General features: G+C 57.2%; 1 protein-coding gene across 1 annotated transcript; it reads left to right on the top strand.

The window, feature by feature from the left end:
• Nucleotides 1-2,420: 2,420 nt before the first annotated feature.
• On the top strand, nt 2,421-2,716 carry IUM83_16299 (Inositol hexakisphosphate and diphosphoinositol-pentakisphosphate kinase; the record flags this gene model as incomplete). Its single annotated transcript, XM_067941172.1, has 1 exon — nt 2,421-2,716. A coding segment is annotated over one exon (296 nt), but the record flags the coding sequence as incomplete, so codon positions are not given.
• Between the last annotated feature and the right edge of the window lie 18,613 nt (nt 2,717-21,329).

Raw genomic sequence — 21,329 nt, 5'->3', positions numbered from 1 at the left:
GCCTTTGTTGACATTTTCTGTAAGAACGTGGTTTGCGAGATTTGTTCCCACAACTGATACGGTGTTCTGGGCTGGACGCTTTGCCTTGCGTCGGCTTGACAGTCTTTTTTCTCGTGCTGGAGTGATCAAAGAGTCAATTACCTTGAGCTTGAAGTCCCGAAAAGTGCACCCTTTGTCTTGCTTTAAATGTCGCAGCAGCGCAAACGCGTTGTTCAGACACATGTCGAGTGACCACGTGAACAACGTCATTGGAAGGCAGCATTCTTTTCGACGAGTTGGGGTAGTACTTCGTAGTTGGTCGACACGGTCAACGGCGTTCATAAATTTGTTGTATCCAGCAATAAACATGGGTACGTTGAAGACGGATCTATGCATTGACTCGTTGCCAGTCCACCTGTTGATAGGGTGTAGACCATGGACGCAACGGACAGCTTCGTTCGAGTCTGACTTGAGGACAGTTTTCGTCATGGTTGCAGCCAAATCGTTCGTGTAAAAAATCACGGTTTTTGAGTCTTTGAAAACTACATATCCAGCGTGAGCAGCAATTGTTACTGGTCCCATGTACGGAGCTCGTTCACCTTTGGTTTTTTTGTCTTGTTGTTTTTGTGCTTCTTTTCGCGTTCTTTCCAACCTTTTGTAGGATCAACAGCAGCAACCAATTCCCAATAGCCTCGAGACATTTTTTCTGCTCGCTCTTTGGCCTTTTCAAGGTTCACTTTATTCCAACGATCGACTAGATTTAGCCGTACAGTTCCAAGCATGCGGATATCTCCATCAGTAAAAATGTCAAGAGCTCTGGCAAGGACATGGCGAGTGTAGAAATTATCGCAAACGACGATACGTCTTTGGCCATCAATAGATTTTACCACCTTAGTCTGGTGCCCTGCCATGGCGACCCACAATGCCGAGGCGGAATGGATATCAAACGGTAAATCCGGTACTTGCCCCAAGCGAATCAAACTTTCGCGTAGCGTTGGAAATAGTTCAACATACCGTTCTGCCGCTGACAAATCAAACGAAGAACCGGATCCGTTATCTACCAACGTGTGTGTGTACAACGAGGACCATCCAACAATAGCGTAGAACCGTATTGCATATTTGTCGGGTTTTATTGGAATGTATGATCGGGCTTTCGTTCGAGCCTTCGTCCGAACTGAGCACTCGTCCAGGGATGACACTCCAGTTGGAACAGCAATTTCTGCAAACTTGTTTTGAACATGATTCAGTAGAGCCCTGCAGTGCCACAGAGGATCTTTACTTTTTTCGGCCAGTGATGGTTCTGGACTAGGCGAGAATCGGAGCGCTCCTCGCATGTCTTGGAATCGTGTTCGTGGCATAGTTTCCCCAAACACGGGGACGCCAAGGTAAGGCGACTCACTCCAGTAATCAGCAATTTCATTTAGCCGTACTATACTCATCAAAACCTCCAGTCCTAGATAAGCGTCGAACTCGGTCATGCTGATGTCATCTTTCCCTTTTGCTGTCATAACTGGGTTCGTCCAAAAGAGCAACGTTTTCTTGAACGTCTTCGTGAAAAAAGTGTAAATAGGCCAAACTCTTGCTGTTCATCCTACGCTTTCTCTACTAATTTTGGCCTCAGTAAGTGAAGGTCAGTCTGCATCGCTAGTTGGTCTAGATGCGGGAGATCATCATCATGCGAGACAGAGGCCGAAGATCCACTCGCACCACTTCCAACAGTAGTTACTCCATCGTCAACATTTCCCCACAACTTGCTGTTCCAGTCATCATCGTCGGATTTCTCGCTGACGTAGTAGGGATCGAAATCCGAGGTATACTCCGAATCCTCTTCGCTTTCGATGCTGTGCTCGGAGTCTCCACCACCCCGCTCGCCCCCCTTAGTTTCTTCATCTTCCATCTCCACAACGAAAGGAGTCTACCACAGCTAGTTGAGATGTAAGGCCTTCTTGATGGTCTCGAAGCAAAAGCCAGAATAATCCGAGCCGACGACCGCACTAGCGTCTTGCGCATCTAAACACTTCATCAAAGCATCCCCCATCTTGTGCGCCGTCTGCCAGCACTTACCAAGAATCTCAAGGATCCTCACATCTCTCAGTTGTCCTTCGTCTCCAGTGGAGACTCCACCACTCTCGGAGTCCGAGTCGGACTGCTCACACCGCCCACAACATGTGCCAGCACCGCCGAGCATAGAACCAACACCCGACAGCATCCACTGAAAGCACCAGCACCAGTCGCAGAGCAGCACCAGCACCGCTTTCAGCGCAGCCAACTCGCCACACCTCGTCTTACACACGTCTTCAAGCTGGAGAACGTCTCCGTGCACACGCACCACCACAGCCGGTCGCATTCTTCTCGAAGGGCTTCCCGCTGCTCAAGGCGCAGCAGTAGGTGGAGTTGTGACGGCCCGTGGTAGTCAATGCCCTGCCCCCCCCCCCCAGCACCTGCTGCAGGACCGACGCGAGGTCTACCATGTGCTGCAAGAGCACGGTGTGCCCACGCCCCACCATGTAGTCGTGAGCAGGGACGGACACGCGGGCAGCGAGCAACCGGAGGTGATCGAGAGCGAGGATTTCATCCACGTGAACGGGGTGCGCATCAACAAGCCTTTTGTGGAGAAGCCGGTGGACGGCGAGGACCACAGCATCAACATCTACTATCCCATGAGCGCCGGCGGAGGCTGCAAGCGACTCTTCCGCAACATCGGAAACCGGTCGAGCGAGTACGACCCTCGAAAGCGGTGCGTCAGAGAGGGTCCTTCATCTACGAGGAGTTCCTGTCCACGCAGGGCACAGACGTCAAGGTATACACGGTGGGGCCGCACTACCCACATGCCGAGGCCCGCAAGTCGCCCGTGCTGGATGGACGCGTTGTGCGAGATGCTGACGGCAAGGAAGTGCGCTACCCTGTCACGGAGAAGCATATTGCCTATCGGGTATGCCGAGCGTTCGAGCAGACGATCTGCGGCTTTGACATTTGACACGTCCTACGTGTGCGATGTGAACGGTTGGAGCTTTGTCAAGAACTCCGAAAAGTACTACGATGACTGCGCGATCCTGCTGACTCGGTATCTGGAGCAGGCGCTTGTTGTCAAGGGATCACCTCGACCAGCTGCGGTGTACCAGTAAGGTACCGGTGTGACCTTCACTCAGTGGTGCCGCCATCATTCATGTGATGATGGGACGAGGATTACGGGACGCTGATGATGGGACGCGTGGGTACAAGATTGTGGGTACAGGATGGGCATCTACGTGGCACTCGCTGATTGGCTGAAGGACCTTCTATCCAGTTAGGAATCCAGTAGAGTGTATCCAGCAGGAATATCCAGTAGGCTTAGAGGTAGCACGCAGTTCGCGAACTAAGGACCTAAATCAATCACTTTGCATTCTGGCATCTAGTGCTCAAACGACCTTCCTTTTGGTTATGAGCCCAAGCCCCGTTTTCCCTGCTGAAGACCCCGACTACGCTTTCGCCATGGACGCCGCCTCGACCACGACCTCTCGCATCAACAAGTTCGACGGAACCAACTTCCACACGTGGAAGTTCAAGATGGCGATGGTGCTCGAGGAACGAGACCTGTGGGAAGTGACAAGTGGAGAGATCAAGCTGGAGCACTGCGCCACTACGCTGGACCAAACGACGTTCAAGAGGAAGTCTCGCAAGGCGCTGGCGATCATCTGTCTCGCGATGGAAGATTCGCAGCTGCCGCTGGTCCGGTCGGCGAAGGATGCGTACGATGCATGGTCAAAACTGGAAGGACACTTCGAGAAGAAGAGTTTGGCCAACAAGCTCTTCCTTCGTCGACGTTTCTTCACGACGATGATGGCGGAAGGTGATGATGTGCTGGAGCACATCAACAAGATCAAGACTCTGGCGGAGCAGCTCGACGCAGTGGGCGCTCCGGTCAGCGAGGATGACTTGGTGATCACGCTTCTTGGGAGTCTCAGCGAGTCGTACCAGTTCCTCATCACGGCGTTGGAGTCGAGAGCCGACTCGCTGACGTGGGAACTCGTGGCGGCTCGGCTGCTGCATGAGGACATGAAGCGCAAGGAGCAAGGTGGCGGCGTCGACGGAGCCGCGCACGGTCAAGGCCAAGCGTTCATGACAAGCGACAACGGCAAGCGCAAGGGACGGCAGGCGACCGCCAACAAGGTCAGCGCCTGCCACTACTGTGGGGAGCAAGGACATTGGATCGCCAAGTGTCCTGTGTGAATCCGCGAGAACGCGGAGCGGCAGAGGCCGCAGCGAACGAACGTCGCGCAGAGTGAGGACGACTCTGGCGACTTCCTCTTCTCGGTTGGTGGTGGGAGCAACACCACCAAGTCGAATGAGGTGTGGCTGGTCGACTCGGGTGCGACGCAGCACATGACCAGTTCCAAGAAGTTCATGAGGAACTACAAGAAGATCTCGCCGGTGGACGTGCATCTCGCGGACGACGGTGTGGTGCAAGCGATCGGGAGAGGCGACATCGTGATGAAGATGCAGACCCCGCGCGGCGTCAAGAAGGGTGTGCTCACGAATGTGTGGCACATCCCCAAGTTGTCGCGCAACCTGTTCTTCATCGGCAGATTCACCAAGGACGTCGGGCCTGTGACGTTCGAGAGCGACGGGTGCTTCACGGAGACGAAGGGTCTCAAGTGGAAGCTCGGCGCTCGCGAAGGCAAAGGGCTGTTCAAGCTGAGCATGACACCGGTGATGCCGGACGAGGCCAATGTGGCAAGCTCGAAGGATCGCAAAGGGGACACCACGTCGTACCTCTGGCATCTTCGACTTGGTCACATTGGCCATGGCGGTCTAGACGCCATCGTCAAGAAGGGCTACGGCTCTGGCATCGACATGACGTCGGTGAAGCAGTGGGAGCTGTGAGACGGATGCTCACTCGGCAAGCAAACGCGAGTGAGCTACATGAAGTCGTCTCCAAATCGTGCGAAGCAAGTGCTGGAAGTGGTTCACAGCGATGTGTGCGGCCCCATGCAGACGTCTACGTTTGGTGGCAAGCGCTACTTCGTCACGTTCATCGACGACAAGTCGCACTTCTGTGTGGTGTACTTGATGCGGAACAAGTCGGAGGTGACCGCCAAGTTTGCTGAGTTCGTTGCGTTGGCTGAAACGCAGACCGGTAAGCGTGTGAAAACGCTCCGGAGCGACAACGGTGGCGAGTACACCTCGCGCGAGATGGCCAAGTTCTGCAGCGACCGTGGTATCGTGCAGAAGTTCACGCCGCCGTACACGCCACAGCTGAACGGCGTGGCGGAACGGATGAACCGGACGTTGGTGGAGTGTGCGCGCTGCATGTTGGAGCATGCCGGGTTGTCGAAGGGTTACTGGGGTGAAGCGGTGGTGACAGCCACGTTCCTCCGGGACCGGTGTCCGACACGCGCCATTAGCCACGACAAGTCGCCGCACCAAGTTTGGACGGGAAAGAAGCCACTGCTGGCGAACCTCAAGGTGTTTGGTTGCCACGCGTTCGTGCTGGTCCCGAAGGCGAAGCGGTCCAAGTTTGACGCCCGGTCGGTGCGTTGCCGGTTCCTGGGGTACTCGGAGCACGAGAAAGCGTATGGTTTGAAGAGATCGAGAGCGGCCGCGTGTTGGTGAGCCGCGACGCGCAGTCCATGGAAGACGTCTTCGACGGTGGGAGACGCAAATATGCTACGAAGGAGGTGGTGATTGGTCTTCCAGATGAAGACGATGAAGAAGCCACGGATGAAGAGACTCCGTCCGAATCGGATAAGGACGGCAGTGAGGATGAGGCTGCGCGGGATGAAGACTTCGAACCCGGCAGCAAGCGACACCCGCGGACGCAGTCACTAGAAGAAGCCGTGGAGGTGCCGAGGGCCAAGCGATATGCGCCGCAGAATGGACGTTCGACGCTGGATGAGATGTCTGCGGCGGCCCAAGAGAGTCAAGATTTTGAGGCTGCGTACGTCGTGGATTCAGTGGGAGAGATGCCGACTACGTTCAAGTCGGCGATGGAATCCAGCGACGCAGCCAAGTGGAAGGAAGCATGCGACTCGGAGTACGACTCGCTGCTCAAGAACAAGACGTGGGAAGTGGTGCCACTGCCGAAGGGACGCAAGGCCATCGGCAACAGATGGGTGTTTCGCGTGAAGGAGAACCAGGCTGGAGAGGTCGAACGGTTCAAGGCGCGTCTGGTGGCCAAGGGGTTCTCGCAGAAGTACGGCATCGACTACGACGAGACCTTCGCTCCAGTGGCCAAGTTCACGTCGATCCGGGCCGTGCTGAGTTTGGCCGCCAAGTATGGTCTCAAGCTGCATCAGACGGATGTGAAGACGGCGTTCCTGAATGGCGGCTTGGACGAAGAGATCTACATGGTGCAACCGGACGGCTACGTCGATGAAGACCACCCGGACTACGTGTGCAAGCTGAAGCAGTCATTGTACGGGTTGAAGCAGTCGCCGCGCATGTGGAACAAGACCATCGACGAGTTCATGCTGAAGCTGGGGTTCACCAAGTGCGAGTCCGACCATTGCGTCTACGTGAAACGCGACGGACACAGCATGATCTTCGTGGTCATCTACGTGGACGACCTGATCCTGGCCAGCAACGACGACGAGCTGATGGAGTCGACCAAGCGCGCACTCAGCAAACGGTTCGAAATGACAGACCTCGGCGAGCTTACGTACTTCCTCGGCATGGAGATCAAGAACGACTTGGAGTCCGGCAAGGTGACGATGCGGCAGACCAAGTTTCCCAAGTCGATCCTGAGCAAGTTCGGCATGGAGGACAGCAAACCCGTGAAGACGCCGCAGGATCCAGGACTGAAGTTGACCAAGAACATGTGCGAGGGTGGCTGCAAGCATGAAGACACGATGAAGAACGTGCCGTATCGGAGTGCTGTCGGCGCGTTGATGTACCTGATGGTGGCGACGCGTCCGGACCTGGCTGCTGCAGTAGGCGTGCTGAGTCAGTTCGCCGCCGACCCGTGTCTCACACACTGGCAAGCCCTCAAGCGTGTGCTCCGGTATCTGCAAGCCACGCCCACGCATGGCATCGAGTTCTCGAAGGGTGACGGCTGCGGAGTTGTGTGTGGCTACTCGGACGCAGACTGGGCTGGTGACATCGAATCGAGAAGAAGTACAAGCGGCTACGCGTTCATGATGAACGGCGGGTGCATCAGCTGGAGGAGCAAGAAGCAGCGGACGGTGGCGCTGTCATCTACAGAGGCGGAGTACATGGCGCTGTCAGAGGCGACGCAGGAGGCGGTGTGGCTCAAGGTGTTTCTGCGCGAGCTCGGCGAAATGGCAAGCGATGAAGCAATCAAGATCTACGAGGACAACCAAGGCTCCATCGCGTTGGCCAAGAACCCGGAGTTCCACAAGCGCACCAAGCACATCGACATTCGCTACCACTTCGTGCGTGAGAAGGTGGAAGACGGTCAGGTGGTGTTGGAGTACTGCTCGACGAAGGACATGCTGGCCGACATCATGACGAAGGCAATCACTTCTGTGCAGTTCGAAGTTCTGCGACACAAGCTGGGGATCCAAGGAGCAGCCGACGTCGAGTCGCGTGGGAATGTGTTGTCAAGGGATCGCCTCGACCAGCTGCGGTGTACCAGTAAGGTACCGGTGTGACCTTCACTCAGTGGTGCAGCCATCATTCGTGTGATGATGGGACGAGGATTACGGGACGCTGATGATGGGACGCGTGGGTACAAGATTGTGGGTACAGGATGGGCATCTACGTGGCACTCGCTGATTGGCTGAAGGACCTTCTATCCAGTTAGGAATCCAGTAGAGTGTATCCAGCAGGAATATCCAGTAGGCTTAGAGGTAGCACGCAGTTCGCGAACTAAGGACCTAAATCAATCACTTTGCATTCTGACATCAAGTGCTCAAACGACCTTCCTTTTGGTTATGAGCCCAAGCCCCGTTTTCCCTGCTGAAGACTCCGACTACGCTTTCGCCATGGACGCCGCCTCGACCACGACCTCTCGCATCAACAAGTTCGACGGAACCAACTTCCACACGTGGAAGTTCAAGATGGCGATGGTGCTCGAGGAACGAGACCTGTGGGAAGTGACAAGTGGAGAGATCAAGCTGGAGCACTGCGCCACTACGCTGGACCAAACGACGTTCAAGAGGAAGTCTCGCAAGGCGCTGGCGATCATCTGTCTCGCGATGGAAGATTCGCAGCTGCCGCTGGTCCGGTCGGCGAAGGATGCGTACGATGCATGGTCAAAACTGGAAGGACACTTCGAGAAGAAGAGTTTGGCCAACAAGCTCTTCCTTCGTCGACGTTTCTTCACGACGATGATGGCGGAAGGTGATGATGTGCTGGAGCACATCAACAAGATCAAGACTCTGGCGGAGCAGCTCGACGCAGTGGGCGCTCCGGTCAGCGAGGATGACTTGGTGATCACGCTTCTTGGGAGTCTCAGCGAGTCGTACCAGTTCCTCATCACGGCGTTGGAGTCGAGAGCCGACTCGCTGTCGTGGGAACTCGTGACGGCTCGGCTGCTGCATGAGGACATGAAGCGCAAGGAGCAAGGTGGCGGCGTCGACGGAGCCGCGCACGGTCAAGGCCAAGCGTTCATGACAAGCGACAACGGCAAGCGCAGGGACGGCAGGCGACCGCCAACAAGGCCAGCGCCTGCCACTACTGTGGGGAGCAAGGACATTGGATCGCCAAGTGTCCTGTGCGAATCCGCGAGAACGCGGAGCGGCAGAGGCCGCAGCGAGCGAACGTCGCGCAGAGTGAGGACGACTCTGGCGACTTCCTCTTCTCGGTTGGTGGTGGGAGCAACACCACCAAGTCGAATGAGGTGTGGCTGGTCGACTCGGGTGCGACGCAGCACATGACCAGTTCCAAGAAGTTCATGAGGAACTACAAGAAGATCTCGCCGGTGGACGTGCATCTCGCGGACGACGGTGTGGTGCAAGCGATCGGGAGAGGCGACATCGTGATGAAGATGCAGACCCCGCGCGGCGTCAAGAAGGGTGTGCTCACGAATGTGTGGCACATTCCCAAGTTGTCGCGCAACCTGTTCTCCGTCGGCAGATTCACCAAGGACGTCGGGCCTGTGACGTTCGAGAGCGACGGGTGCTTCACGGAGACGAAGGGTCTCAAGTGGAAGCTCGGCGCTCGCGAAGGCAAAGGGCTGTTCAAGCTGAGCATGACACCGGTGATGCCTGACGAGGCCAATGTGGCAAGCTCGAAGGATCGCAAAGGGGACACCACGTCGTACCTCTGGCACCTTCGACTTGGTCACATTGGCCATGGCGGTCTAGACGCCATCGTCAAGAAGGGCTACGGCTCTGGCATCGACATGACGTCGGTGAAGCAGTGGGAGCTGTGCGACGGATGCTCACTCGGCAAGCAAACGCGAGTGAGCTACATGAAGTCGTCTCCAAACCGTGCGAAGCAAGTGCTGGAAGTGGTTCACAGCGATGTGTGCGGCCCCATGCAGACGTCTACGTTTGGTGGCAAGCGCTACTTCGTCACGTTCATCGACGACAAGTCGCACTTCTGTGTGGTGTACTTGATGCGGAACAAGTCGGAGGTGGCCGCCAAGTTCGCTGAGTTCGTTGCGTTGGCTGAAACGCAGACCGGCAAGCGTGTGAAAACGCTCCGGAGCGACAACGGTGGCGAGTACACTTCGCGCGAGATGGCCAAGTTCTGCAGCGACCGTGGTATCGTGCAGAAGTTCACGCCGCCGTACACGCCACAGCTGAACGGCGTGGCGGAACGGATGAACCGGACGTTGGTGGAGTGTGCGCGCTGCATGTTGGAGCATGCCGGGTTGTCGAAGGGTTACTGGGGTGAAGCGGTGGTGACAGCCACGTTCCTCCGGAACCGGTGTCCGACACGCGCCATTAGCCACGACAAGTCGCCGCACCAAGTTTGGACGGGAAAGAAGCCACTGCTGGCGAACCTCAAGGTGTTTGGTTGCCACGCGTACGTGCTGGTCCCGAAGGCGAAGCGGTCCAAGTTTGACGCCCGGTCGGTGCGTTGCCGGTTCCTGGGGTACTCGGAGCACGAGAAAGCGTATCGGTTTGAAGAGATCGAGAGCGGTCGCGTGTTGGTGAGCCGCGACGCGCAGTTCATGGAAGACGTCTTCGACGGTGGGAGACGCAAATATGCTACGAAGGAGGTGGTGATTGGTCTTCCAGATGAAGATAATGAAGATGCCACGGATGAAGAGACTCCGTCCGAATCGGATGAGGACGGCAGTGAGGATGAGGCTGCGCGGGATGAAGACTTCGAACCCGGCAGCAAGCGACACCCGCGGACGCAGTCACTAGAAGAAGCCGTGGAGGTGCCGAGGGCCAAGCGATATGCGCCGCAGAATGGACGTTCGACGCTGGATGAGATGTCTGCGGCGGCCCAAGAGAGTCAAGATTTTGAGGCTGCGTACGTCGTGGATTCAGTGGGAGAGATGCCGACTACGTTCAAGTCGGCGATGGAATCCAGCGACGCAGCCAAGTGGAAGGAAGCATGCGACTCGGAGTACGACTCGCTGCTCAAGAACAAGACGTGGGAAGTGGTGCCACTGCCGAAGGGACGCAAGGCCATCGGCAACAGATGGGTGTTTCGCGTGAAGGAGAACCAGGCTGGAGAGGTCGAACGGTTCAAGGCGCGTCTGGTGGCCAAGGGGTTCTCGCAGAAGTACGGCATCGACTACGACGAGACCTTCGCTCCAGTGGCCAAGTTCACGTCGATCCGGGCCGTGCTGAGTTTGGCCGCCAAGTATGGTCTCAAGCTGCATCAGATGGATGTGAAGACGGCGTTCCTGAATGGCGGCTTGGACGAAGAGATCTACATGGTGCAACCGGACGGCTACGTCGATGAAGACCACCCGGACTACGTGTGCAAGCTGAAGCAGTCATTGTACGGGTTGAAGCAGTCGCCGCGCATGTGGAACAAGACCATCGACGAGTTCATGCTGAAGCTGGGGTTCACCAAGTGCGAGTCCGACCATTGCGTCTACGTGAAACGCGACGGACACAGCATGATCTTCGTGGTCATCTACGTGGACGACCTGATCCTGGCCAGCAACGACGACGAGCTGATGGAGTCGACCAAGCGCGCACTCAGCAAACGGTTCGAAATGACAGACCTCGGCGAGCTTACGTACTTCCTCGGCATGGAGATCAAGAACGACTTGGAGTCCGGCAAGGTGACGATGCGGCAGACCAAGTTTCTCAAGTCGATCCTGAGCAAGTTCGGCATGCAGGACAGCAAACCCGTGAAGACGCCGCAGGATCCAGGACTTAAGTTGACCAAGAACATGTGCGAGGGTGGCTGCAAGCATGAAGACACGATGAAGAACGTGCCGTATCGGAGTGCTGTCGGCGCGTTGATGTACCTGATGGTGGCGACGCGTCCGGACCTGGCTGCTGCAGTAGGCGTGCTGAGTCAGTTCGCCGCCGACCCGTGTCCCACACACTGGCAAGCCCTCAAGCGTGTGCTCCGGTATCTGCAAGCCACGCCCACGCATGGCATCGAGTTCTCGAAGGGTGACGGCTGCGGAGTTGTGTGTGGCTACTCGGACGCAGACTGGGCTGGTGACATCGAATCGAGAAGAAGTACAAGCGGCTACGCGTTCATGATGAACGGCGGGTGCATCAGCTGGAGGAGCAAGAAGCAGCGGACGGTGGCGCTGTCATCTACAGAGGCGGAGTACATGGCGCTGTCAGAGGCGACGCAGGAGGCGGTGTGGCTCAAGGTGTTTCTGCGCGAGCTCGGCGAAATGGCAAGCGATGAAGCAATCAAGATCTACGAGGACAACCAAGGCTCCATCGCGTTGGCCAAGAACCCGGAGTTCCACAAGCGCACCAAGCACATCGACATTCGCTACCACTTCGTGCGTGAGAAGGTGGAAGACGGTCAGGTGGTGTTGGAGTACTGCTCGACGAAGGACATGCTGGCCGACATCATGACGAAGGCAATCACTTCTGTGCAGTTCGAAGTTCTGCGACACAAGCTGGGGATCCAAGGAGCAGCCGACGTCGAGTCGCGTGGGAATGTTGTCAAGAGATCGCCTCGACCAGCTGCGGTGTACCAGTAAGGTACCGGTGTGACCTTCACTCAGTGGTGCCGTAATCATTCGTGTGATGATGGGACGAGGATTACGGGACGCTGATGATGGGACGAGGCTTACAGGACGCTGATGATGGGACGCGTGGGTACAAGATTGTGGGTACAGGATGGGCATCTACGTGGCACTCGCTGATTGGCTGAAGGACCTTCTATCCAGTTAGGAATCCAGTAGAGTGTATCCAGCAGGAATATCCAGTAGGCTTAGAGGTAGCACGCAGTTCGCGAACTAAGGACCTAAATCAATCACTTTGCATTCTGACATCTAGTGCTCAAACGACCTTCCTTTTGGTTATGAGCCCAAGCCCCGTTTTCCCTGCTGAAGACTCCGACTACGCTTTCGCCATGGACGCCGCCTCGACCACGACCTCTCGCATCAACAAGTTCGACGGAACCAACTTCCACACGTGGAAGTTCAAGATGGCGATGGTGCTCGAGGAACGAGACCTGTGGGAAGTGACAAGTGGAGAGATCAAGCTGGAGCACTGCGCCACTACGCTGGACCAAACGACGTTCAAGAGGAAGTCTCGCAAGGCGCTGGCGATCATCTGTCTCGCGATGGAAGATTCGCAGCTGCCGCTGGTCCGGTCGGCGAAGGATGCGTACGATGCATGGTCAAAACTGGAAGGACACTTCGAGAAGAAGAGTTTGGCCAACAAGCTCTTCCTTCGTCGACGTTTCTTCACGACGATGATGGCGGAAGGTGATGATGTGCTGGAGCACATCAACAAGATCAAGACTCTGGCGGAGCAGCTCGACGCAGTGGGCGCTCCGGTCAGCGAGATGACTTGGTGATCACGCTTCTTGGGAGTCTCAGCGAGTCGTACCAGTTCCTCATCACGGCGTTGGAGTCGAGAGCCGACTCGCTGTCGTGGGAACTCGTGACGGCTCGGCTGCTGCATGAGGACATGAAGCGCAAGGAGCAAGGTGGCGGCGTCGACGGAGCCGCGCACGGTCAAGGCCAAGCGTTCATGACAAGCGACAACGGCAAGCGCAAGGGACGGCAGGCGACCGCCAACAAGGCCAGCGCCTGCCACTACTGTGGGGAGCAAGGACATTGGATCGCCAAGTGTCCTGTGCGAATCCGCGAGAACGCGGAGCGGCAGAGGCCGCAGCGAGCGAACGTCGCGCAGAGTGAGGACGACTCTGGCGACTTCCTCTTCTCGGTTGGTGGTGGGAGCAACACCACCAAGTCGAATGAGGTGTGGCTGGTCGACTCGGGTGCGACGCAGCACATGACCAGTTCCAAGAAGTTCATGAGGAACTACAAGAAGATCTCGCCGGTGGACGTGCATCTCGCGGACGACGGTGTGGTGCAAGCGATCGGGAGAGGCGACATCGTGATGAAGATGCAGACCCCGCGCGGCGTCAAGAAGGGTGTGCTCACGAATGTGTGGCACATTCCCAAGTTGTCGCGCAACCTGTTCTCCGTCGGCAGATTCACCAAGGACGTCGGGCCTGTGACGTTCGAGAGCGACGGGTGCTTCACGGAGACGAAGGGTCTCAAGTGGAAGCTCGGCGCTCGCGAAGGCAAAGGCTGTTCAAGCTGAGCATGACACCGGTGATGCCTGACGAGGCCAATGTGGCAAGCTCGAAGGATCGCAAGGGGACACCACGTCGTACCTCTGGCACCTTCGACTTGGTCACATTGGCCATGGCGGTCTAGACGCCATCGTCAAGAAGGGCTACGGCTCTGGCATCGACATGACGTCGGTGAAGCAGTGGGAGCTGTGCGACGGATGCTCACTCGGCAAGCAAACGCGAGTGAGCTACATGAAGTCGTCTCCAAACCGTGCGAAGCAAGTGCTGGAAGTGGTTCACAGCGATGTGTGCGGCCCCATGCAGACGTCTACGTTTGGTGGCAAGCGCTACTTCGTCACGTTCATCGACGACAAGTCGCACTTCTGTGTGGTGTACTTGATGCGGAACAAGTCGGAGGTGGCCGCCAAGTTCGCTGAGTTCGTTGCGTTGGCTGAAACGCAGACCGGCAAGCGTGTGAAAACGCTCCGGAGCGACAACGGTGGCGAGTACACTTCGCGCGAGATGGCCAAGTTCTGCAGCGACCGTGGTATCGTGCAGAAGTTCACGCCGCCGTACACGCCACAGCTGAACGGCGTGGCGGAACGGATGAACCGGACGTTGGTGGAGTGTGCGCGCTGCATGTTGGAGCATGCCGGGTTGTCGAAGGGTTACTGGGGTGAAGCGGTGGTGACAGCCACGTTCCTCCGGAACCGGTGTCCGACACGCGCCATTAGCCACGACAAGTCGCCGCACCAAGTTTGGACGGGAAAGAAGCCACTGCTGGCGAACCTCAAGGTGTTTGGTTGCCACGCGTACGTGCTGGTCCCGAAGGCGAAGCGGTCCAAGTTTGACGCCCGGTCGGTGCGTTGCCGGTTCCTGGGGTACTCGGAGCACGAGAAAGCGTATCGGTTTGAAGAGATCGAGAGCGGTCGCGTGTTGGTGAGCCGCGACGCGCAGTTCATGGAAGACGTCTTCGACGGTGGGAGACGCAAATATGCTACGAAGGAGGTGGTGATTGGTCTTCCAGATGAAGACGATGAAGATGCCACGGATGAAGAGACTCCGTCCGAATCGGATGAGGACGGCAGTGAGGATGAGGCTGCGCGGGATGAAGACTTCGAACCCGGCAGCAAGCGACACCCGCGGACGCAGTCACTAGAAGAAGCCGTGGAGGTGCCGAGGGCCAAGCGATATGCGCCGCAGAATGGACGTTCGACGCTGGATGAGATGTCTGCGGCGGCCCAAGAGAGTCAAGATTTTGAGGCTGCGTACGTCGTGGATTCAGTGGGAGAGATGCCGACTACGTTCAAGTCGGCGATGGAATCCAGCGACGCAGCCAAGTGGAAGGAAGCATGCGACTCGGAGTACGACTCGCTGCTCAAGAACAAGACGTGGGAAGTGGTGCCACTGCCGAAGGGACGCAAGGCCATCGGCAACAGATGGGTGTTTCGCGTGAAGGAGAACCAGGCTGGAGAGGTCGAACGGTTCAAGGCGCGTCTGGTGGCCAAGGGGTTCTCGCAGAAGTACGGCATCGACTACGACGAGACCTTCGCTCCAGTGGCCAAGTTCACGTCGATCCGGGCCGTGCTGAGTTTGGCCGCCAAGTATGGTCTCAAGCTGCATCAGATGGATGTGAAGACGGCGTTCCTGAATGGCGGCTTGGACGAAGAGATCTACATGGTGCAACCGGACGGCTACGTCGATGAAGACCACCCGGACTACGTGTGCAAGCTGAAGCAGTCATTGTACGGGTTGAAGCAGTCGCCGCGCATGTGGAACAAGACCATCGACGAGTTCATGCTGAAGCTGGGGTTCACCAAGTGCGAGTCCGACCATTGCGTCTACGTGAAACGCGACGGACACAGCATGATCTTCGTGGTCATCTACGTGGACGACCTGATCCTGGCCAGCAACGACGACGAGCTGATGGAGTCGACCAAGCGCGCACTCAGCAAACGGTTCGAAATGACAGACCTCGGCGAGCTTACGTACTTCCTCGGCATGGAGATCAAGAACGACTTGGAGTCCGGCAAGGTGACGATGCGGCAGACCAAGTTTCTCAAGTCGATCCTGAGCAAGTTCGGCATGCAGGACAGCAAACCCGTGAAGACGCCGCAGGATCCAGGACTTAAGTTGACCAAGAACATGTGCGAGGGTGGCTGCAAGCATGAAGACACGATGAAGAACGTGCCGTATCGGAGTGCTGTCGGCGCGTTGATGTACCTGATGGTGGCGACGCGTCCGGACCTGGCTGCTGCAGTAGGCGTGCTGAGTCAGTTCGCCGCCGACCCGTGTCCCACACACTGGCAAGCCCTCAAGCGTGTGCTCCGGTATCTGCAAGCCACGCCCACGCATGGCATCGAGTTCTCGAAGGGTGACGGCTGCGGAGTTGTGTGTGGCTACTCGGACGCAGACTGGGCTGGTGACATCGAATCGAGAAGAAGTACAAGCGGCTACGCGTTCATGATGAACGGCGGGTGCATCAGCTGGAGGAGCAAGAAGCAGCGGACGGTGGCGCTGTCATCTACAGAGGCGGAGTACATGGCGCTGTCAGAGGCGACGCAGGAGGCGGTGTGGCTCAAGGTGTTTCTGCGCGAGCTCGGCGAAATGGCAAGCGATGAAGCAATCAAGATCTACGAGGACAACCAAGGCTCCATCGCGTTGGCCAAGAACCCGGAGTTCCACAAGCGCACCAAGCACATCGACATTCGCTACCACTTCGTGCGTGAGAAGGTGGAAGACGGTCAGGTGGTGTTGGAGTACTGCTCGACGAAGGACATGCTGGCCGACATCATGACGAAGGCAATCACTTCTGTGCAGTTCGAAGTTCTGCGACACAAGCTGGGGATCCAAGGTGCAGCCGACGTCGAGTCGCGTGGGAATGTTGTCAAGGGATCGCCTCGACCAGCTGCGGTGTACCAGTAAGGTACCGGTGTGACCTTCACTCAGTGGTGCCGCCATCATTCGTGTGATGATGGGACGAGGATTACGGGACGCTGATGATGGGACGAGGATTACAGGACGCTGATGATGGGACGCGTGGGTACAAGATTGTGGGTACAGGATGGGCATCTACGTGGCACTCGCTGATTGGCTGAAGGACCTTCTATCCAGTTAGGAATCCAGTAGAGTGTATCCAGCAGGAATATCCAGTAGGCTTAGAGGTAGCACGCAGTTCGCGAACTAAGGACCTAAATCAATCACTTTGCATTCTGACATCTAGTGCTCAAACGACCTTCCTTTTGGTTATGAGCCCAAGCCCCGTTTTCCCTGCTGAAGACTCCGACTACGCTTTCGCCATGGACGCCGCCTCGACCACGACCTCTCGCATCAACAAGTTCGACGGAACCAACTTCCACACGTGGAAGTTCAAGATGGCGATGGTGCTCGAGGAACGAGACCTGTGGGAAGTGACAAGTGGAGAGATCAAGCTGGAGCACTGCGCCACTACGCTGGACCAAACGACGTTCAAGAGGAAGTCTCGCAAGGCGCTGGCGATCATCTGTCTCGCGATGGAAGATTCGCAGCTGCCGCTGGTCCGGTCGGCGAAGGATGCGTACGATGCATGGTCAAAACTGGAAGGACACTTCGAGAAGAAGAGTTTGGCCAACAAGCTCTTCCTTCGTCGACGTTTCTTCACGACGATGATGGCGGAAGGTGATGATGTGCTGGAGCACATCAACAAGATCAAGACTCTGGCGGAGCAGCTCGACGCAGTGGGCGCTCCGGTCAGCGAGGATGACTTGGTGATCACGCTTCTTGGGAGTCTCAGCGAGTCGTACCAGTTCCTCATCACGGCGTTGGAGTCGAGAGCCGACTCGCTGTCGTGGGAACTCGTGACGGCTCGGCTGCTGCATGAGGACATGAAGCGCAAGGAGCAAGGTGGCGGCGTCGACGGAGCCGCGCACGGTCAAGGCCAAGCGTTCATGACAAGCGACAACGGCAAGCGCAAGGGACGGCAGGCGACCGCCAACAAGGCCAGCGCCTGCCACTACTGTGGGGAGCAAGGACATTGGATCGCCAAGTGTCCTGTGCGAATCCGCGAGAACGCGGAGCGGCAGAGGCCGCAGCGAGCGAACGTCGCGCAGAGTGAGGACGACTCTGGCGACTTCCTCTTCTCGGTTGGTGGTGGGAGCAACACCACCAAGTCGAATGAGGTGTGGCTGGTCGACTCGGGTGCGACGCAGCACATGACCAGTTCCAAGAAGTTCATGAGGAACTACAAGAAGATCTCGCCGGTGGACGTGCATCTCGCGGACGACGGTGTGGTGCAAGCGATCGGGAGAGGCGACATCGTGATGAAGATGCAGACCCCGCGCGGCGTCAAGAAGGGTGTGCTCACGAATGTGTGGCACATTCCCAAGTTGTCGCGCAACCTGTTCTCCGTCGGCAGATTCACCAAGGACGTCGGGCCTGTGACGTTCGAGAGCGACGGGTGCTTCACGGAGACGAAGGGTCTCAAGTGGAAGCTCGGCGCTCGCGAAGGCAAAGGCTGTTCAAGCTGAGCATGACACCGGTGATGCCTGACGAGGCCAATGTGGCAAGCTCGAAGGATCGCAAAGGGGACACCACGTCGTACCTCTGGCACCTTCGACTTGGTCACATTGGCCATGGCGGTCTAGACGCCATCGTCAAGAAGGGCTACGGCTCTGGCATCGACATGACGTCGGTGAAGCAGTGGGAGCTGTGCGACGGATGCTCACTCGGCAAGCAAACGCGAGTGAGCTACATGAAGTCGTCTCCAAACCGTGCGAAGCAAGTGCTGGAAGTGGTTCACAGCGATGTGTGCGGCCCCATGCAGACGTCTACGTTTGGTGGCAAGCGCTACTTCGTCACGTTCATCGACGACAAGTCGCACTTCTGTGTGGTGTACTTGATGCGGAACAAGTCGGAGGTGGCCGCCAAGTTCGCTGAGTTCGTTGCGTTGGCTGAAACGCAGACCGGCAAGCGTGTGAAAACGCTCCGGAGCGACAACGGTGGCGAGTACACTTCGCGCGAGATGGCCAAGTTCTGCAGCGACCGTGGTATCGTGCAGAAGTTCACGCCGCCGTACACGCCACAGCTGAACGGCGTGGCGGAACGGATGAACCGGACGTTGGTGGAGTGTGCGCGCTGCATGTTGGAGCATGCCGGGTTGTCGAAGGGTTACTGGGGTGAAGCGGTGGTGACAGCCACGTTCCTCCGGAACCGGTGTCCGACACGCGCCATTAGCCACGACAAGTCGCCGCACCAAGTTTGGACGGGAAAGAAGCCACTGCTGGCGAACCTCAAGGTGTTTGGTTGCCACGCATACGTGCTGGTCCCGAAGGCGAAGCGGTCCAAGTTTGACGCCCGGTCGGTGCGTTGCCGGTTCCTGGGGTACTCGGAGCACGAGAAAGCGTATCGGTTTGAAGAGATCGAGAGCGGTCGCGTGTTGGTGAGCCGCGACGCGCAGTTCATGGAAGACGTCTTCGACGGTGGGAGACGCAAACATGCTACGAAGGAGGTGGTGATTGGTCTTCCAGATCAAGACGATGAAGATGCCACGGATGGAGAGACTCCGTCCGAATCGGATGAGGACGGCAGTGAGGATGAGGCTGCGCGGGATGAAGACTTCGAACCCGGCAGCAAGCGACACCCGCGGACGCAGTCACTAGAAGAAGCCGTGGAGGTGCCGAGGGCCAAGCGATATGCGCCGCAGAATGGACGTTCGACGCTGGATGAGATGTCTGCGGCGGCCCAAGAGAGTCAAGATTTTGAGGCTGCGTACGTCGTGGATTCAGTGGGAGAGATGCCGACTACGTTCAAGTCGGCGATGGAATCCAGCGACGCAGCCAAGTGGAAGGAAGCATGCGACTCGGAGTACGACTCGCTGCTCAAGAACAAGACGTGGGAATGTTGTCAAGGGATCACCTCGACCAGCTGCGGTGTATCAGTAAGGTACCGGTGTGACCTTCACTCAGTGGTGCCGTAATCATTCGTGTGATGATGGGACGAGGATTACGGGACGCTGATGATGGGACGAGGCTTACAGGACGCTGATGATGGGACGCGTGGGTACAAGATTGTGGGTACAGGATGGGCATCTACGTGGCACTCGCTGATTGGCTGAAGGACCTTCTATCCAGTTAGGAATCCAGTAGAGTGTATCCAGCAGGAATATCCAGTAGGCTTAGAGGTAGCACGCAGTTCGCGAACTAAGGACCTAAATCAATCACTTTGCATTCTGACATCTAGTGCTCAAACGACCTTCCTTTTGGTTATGAGCCCAAGCCCCGTTTTCCCTGCTGAAGACTCCGACTACGCTTTCGCCATGGACGCCGCCTCGACCACGACCTCTCGCATCAACAAGTTCGACGGAACCAACTTCCACACGTGGAAGTTCAAGATGGCGATGGTGCTCGAGGAACGAGACCTGTGGGAAGTGACAAGTGGAGAGATCAAGCTGGAGCACTGCGCCACTACGCTGGACCAAACGACGTTCAAGAGGAAGTCTCGCAAGGCGCTGGCGATCATCTGTCTCGCGATGGAAGATTCGCAGCTGCCGCTGGTCCGGTCGGCGAAGGATGCGTACGATGCATGGTCAAAACTGGAAGGACACTTCGAGAAGAAGAGTTTGGCCAACAAGCTCTTCCTTCGTCGACGTTTCTTCACGACGATGATGGCGGAAGGTGATGATGTGCTGGAGCACATCAACAAGATCAAGACTCTGGCGGAGCAGCTCGACGCAGTGGGCGCTCCGGTCAGCGAGATGACTTGGTGATCACGCTTCTTGGGAGTCTCAGCGAGTCGTACCAGTTCCTCATCACGGCGTTGGAGTCGAGAGCCGACTCGCTGTCGTGGGAACTCGTGACGGCTCGGCTGCTGCATGAGGACATGAAGCGCAAGGAGCAAGGTGGCGGCGTCGACGGAGCCGCGCACGGTCAAGGCCAAGCGTTCATGACAAGCGACAACGGCAAGCGCAAGGGACGGCAGGCGACCGCCAACAAGGCCAGCGCCTGCCACTACTGTGGGGAGCAAGGACATTGGATCGCCAAGTGTCCTGTGCGAATCCGCGAGAACGCGGAGCGGCAGAGGCCGCAGCGAGCGAACGTCGCGCAGAGTGAGGACGACTCTGGCGACTTCCTCTTCTCGGTTGGTGGTGGGAGCAACACCACCAAGTCGAATGAGGTGTGGCTGGTCGACTCGGGTGCGACGCAGCACATGACCAGTTCCAAGAAGTTCATGAGGAACTACAAGAAGATCTCGCCGGTGGACGTGCATCTCGCGGACGACGGTGTGGTGCAAGCGATCGGGAGAGGCGACATCGTGATGAAGATGCAGACCCCGCGCGGCGTCAAGAAGGGTGTGCTCACGAATGTGTGGCACATTCCCAAGTTGTCGCGCAACCTGTTCTCCGTCGGCAGATTCACCAAGGACGTCGGGCCTGTGACGTTCGAGAGCGACGGGTGCTTCACGGAGACGAAGGGTCTCAAGTGGAAGCTCGGCGCTCGCGAAGGCAAAGGGCTGTTCAAGCTGAGCATGACACCGGTGATGCCTGACGAGGCCAATGTGGCAAGCTCGAAGGATCGCAAAGGGGACACCACGTCGTACCTCTGGCACCTTCGACTTGGTCACATTGGCCATGGCGGTCTAGACGCCATCGTCAAGAAGGGCTACGGCTCTGGCATCGACATGACGTCGGTGAAGCAGTGGGAGCTGTGCGACGGATGCTCACTCGGCAAGCAAACGCGAGTGAGCTACATGAAGTCGTCTCCAAACCGTGCGAAGCAAGTGCTGGAAGTGGTTCACAGCGA

The sequence above is a fragment of the Phytophthora cinnamomi genome, assembly GCF_018691715.1.
Source record: "Phytophthora cinnamomi strain GKB4 chromosome Unknown Contig9, whole genome shotgun sequence".
NCBI classification, from domain to species: domain Eukaryota; phylum Oomycota; class Peronosporomycetes; order Peronosporales; family Peronosporaceae; genus Phytophthora; species Phytophthora cinnamomi.
This window is presented reverse-complemented; position numbering and strand designations above follow the sequence as displayed.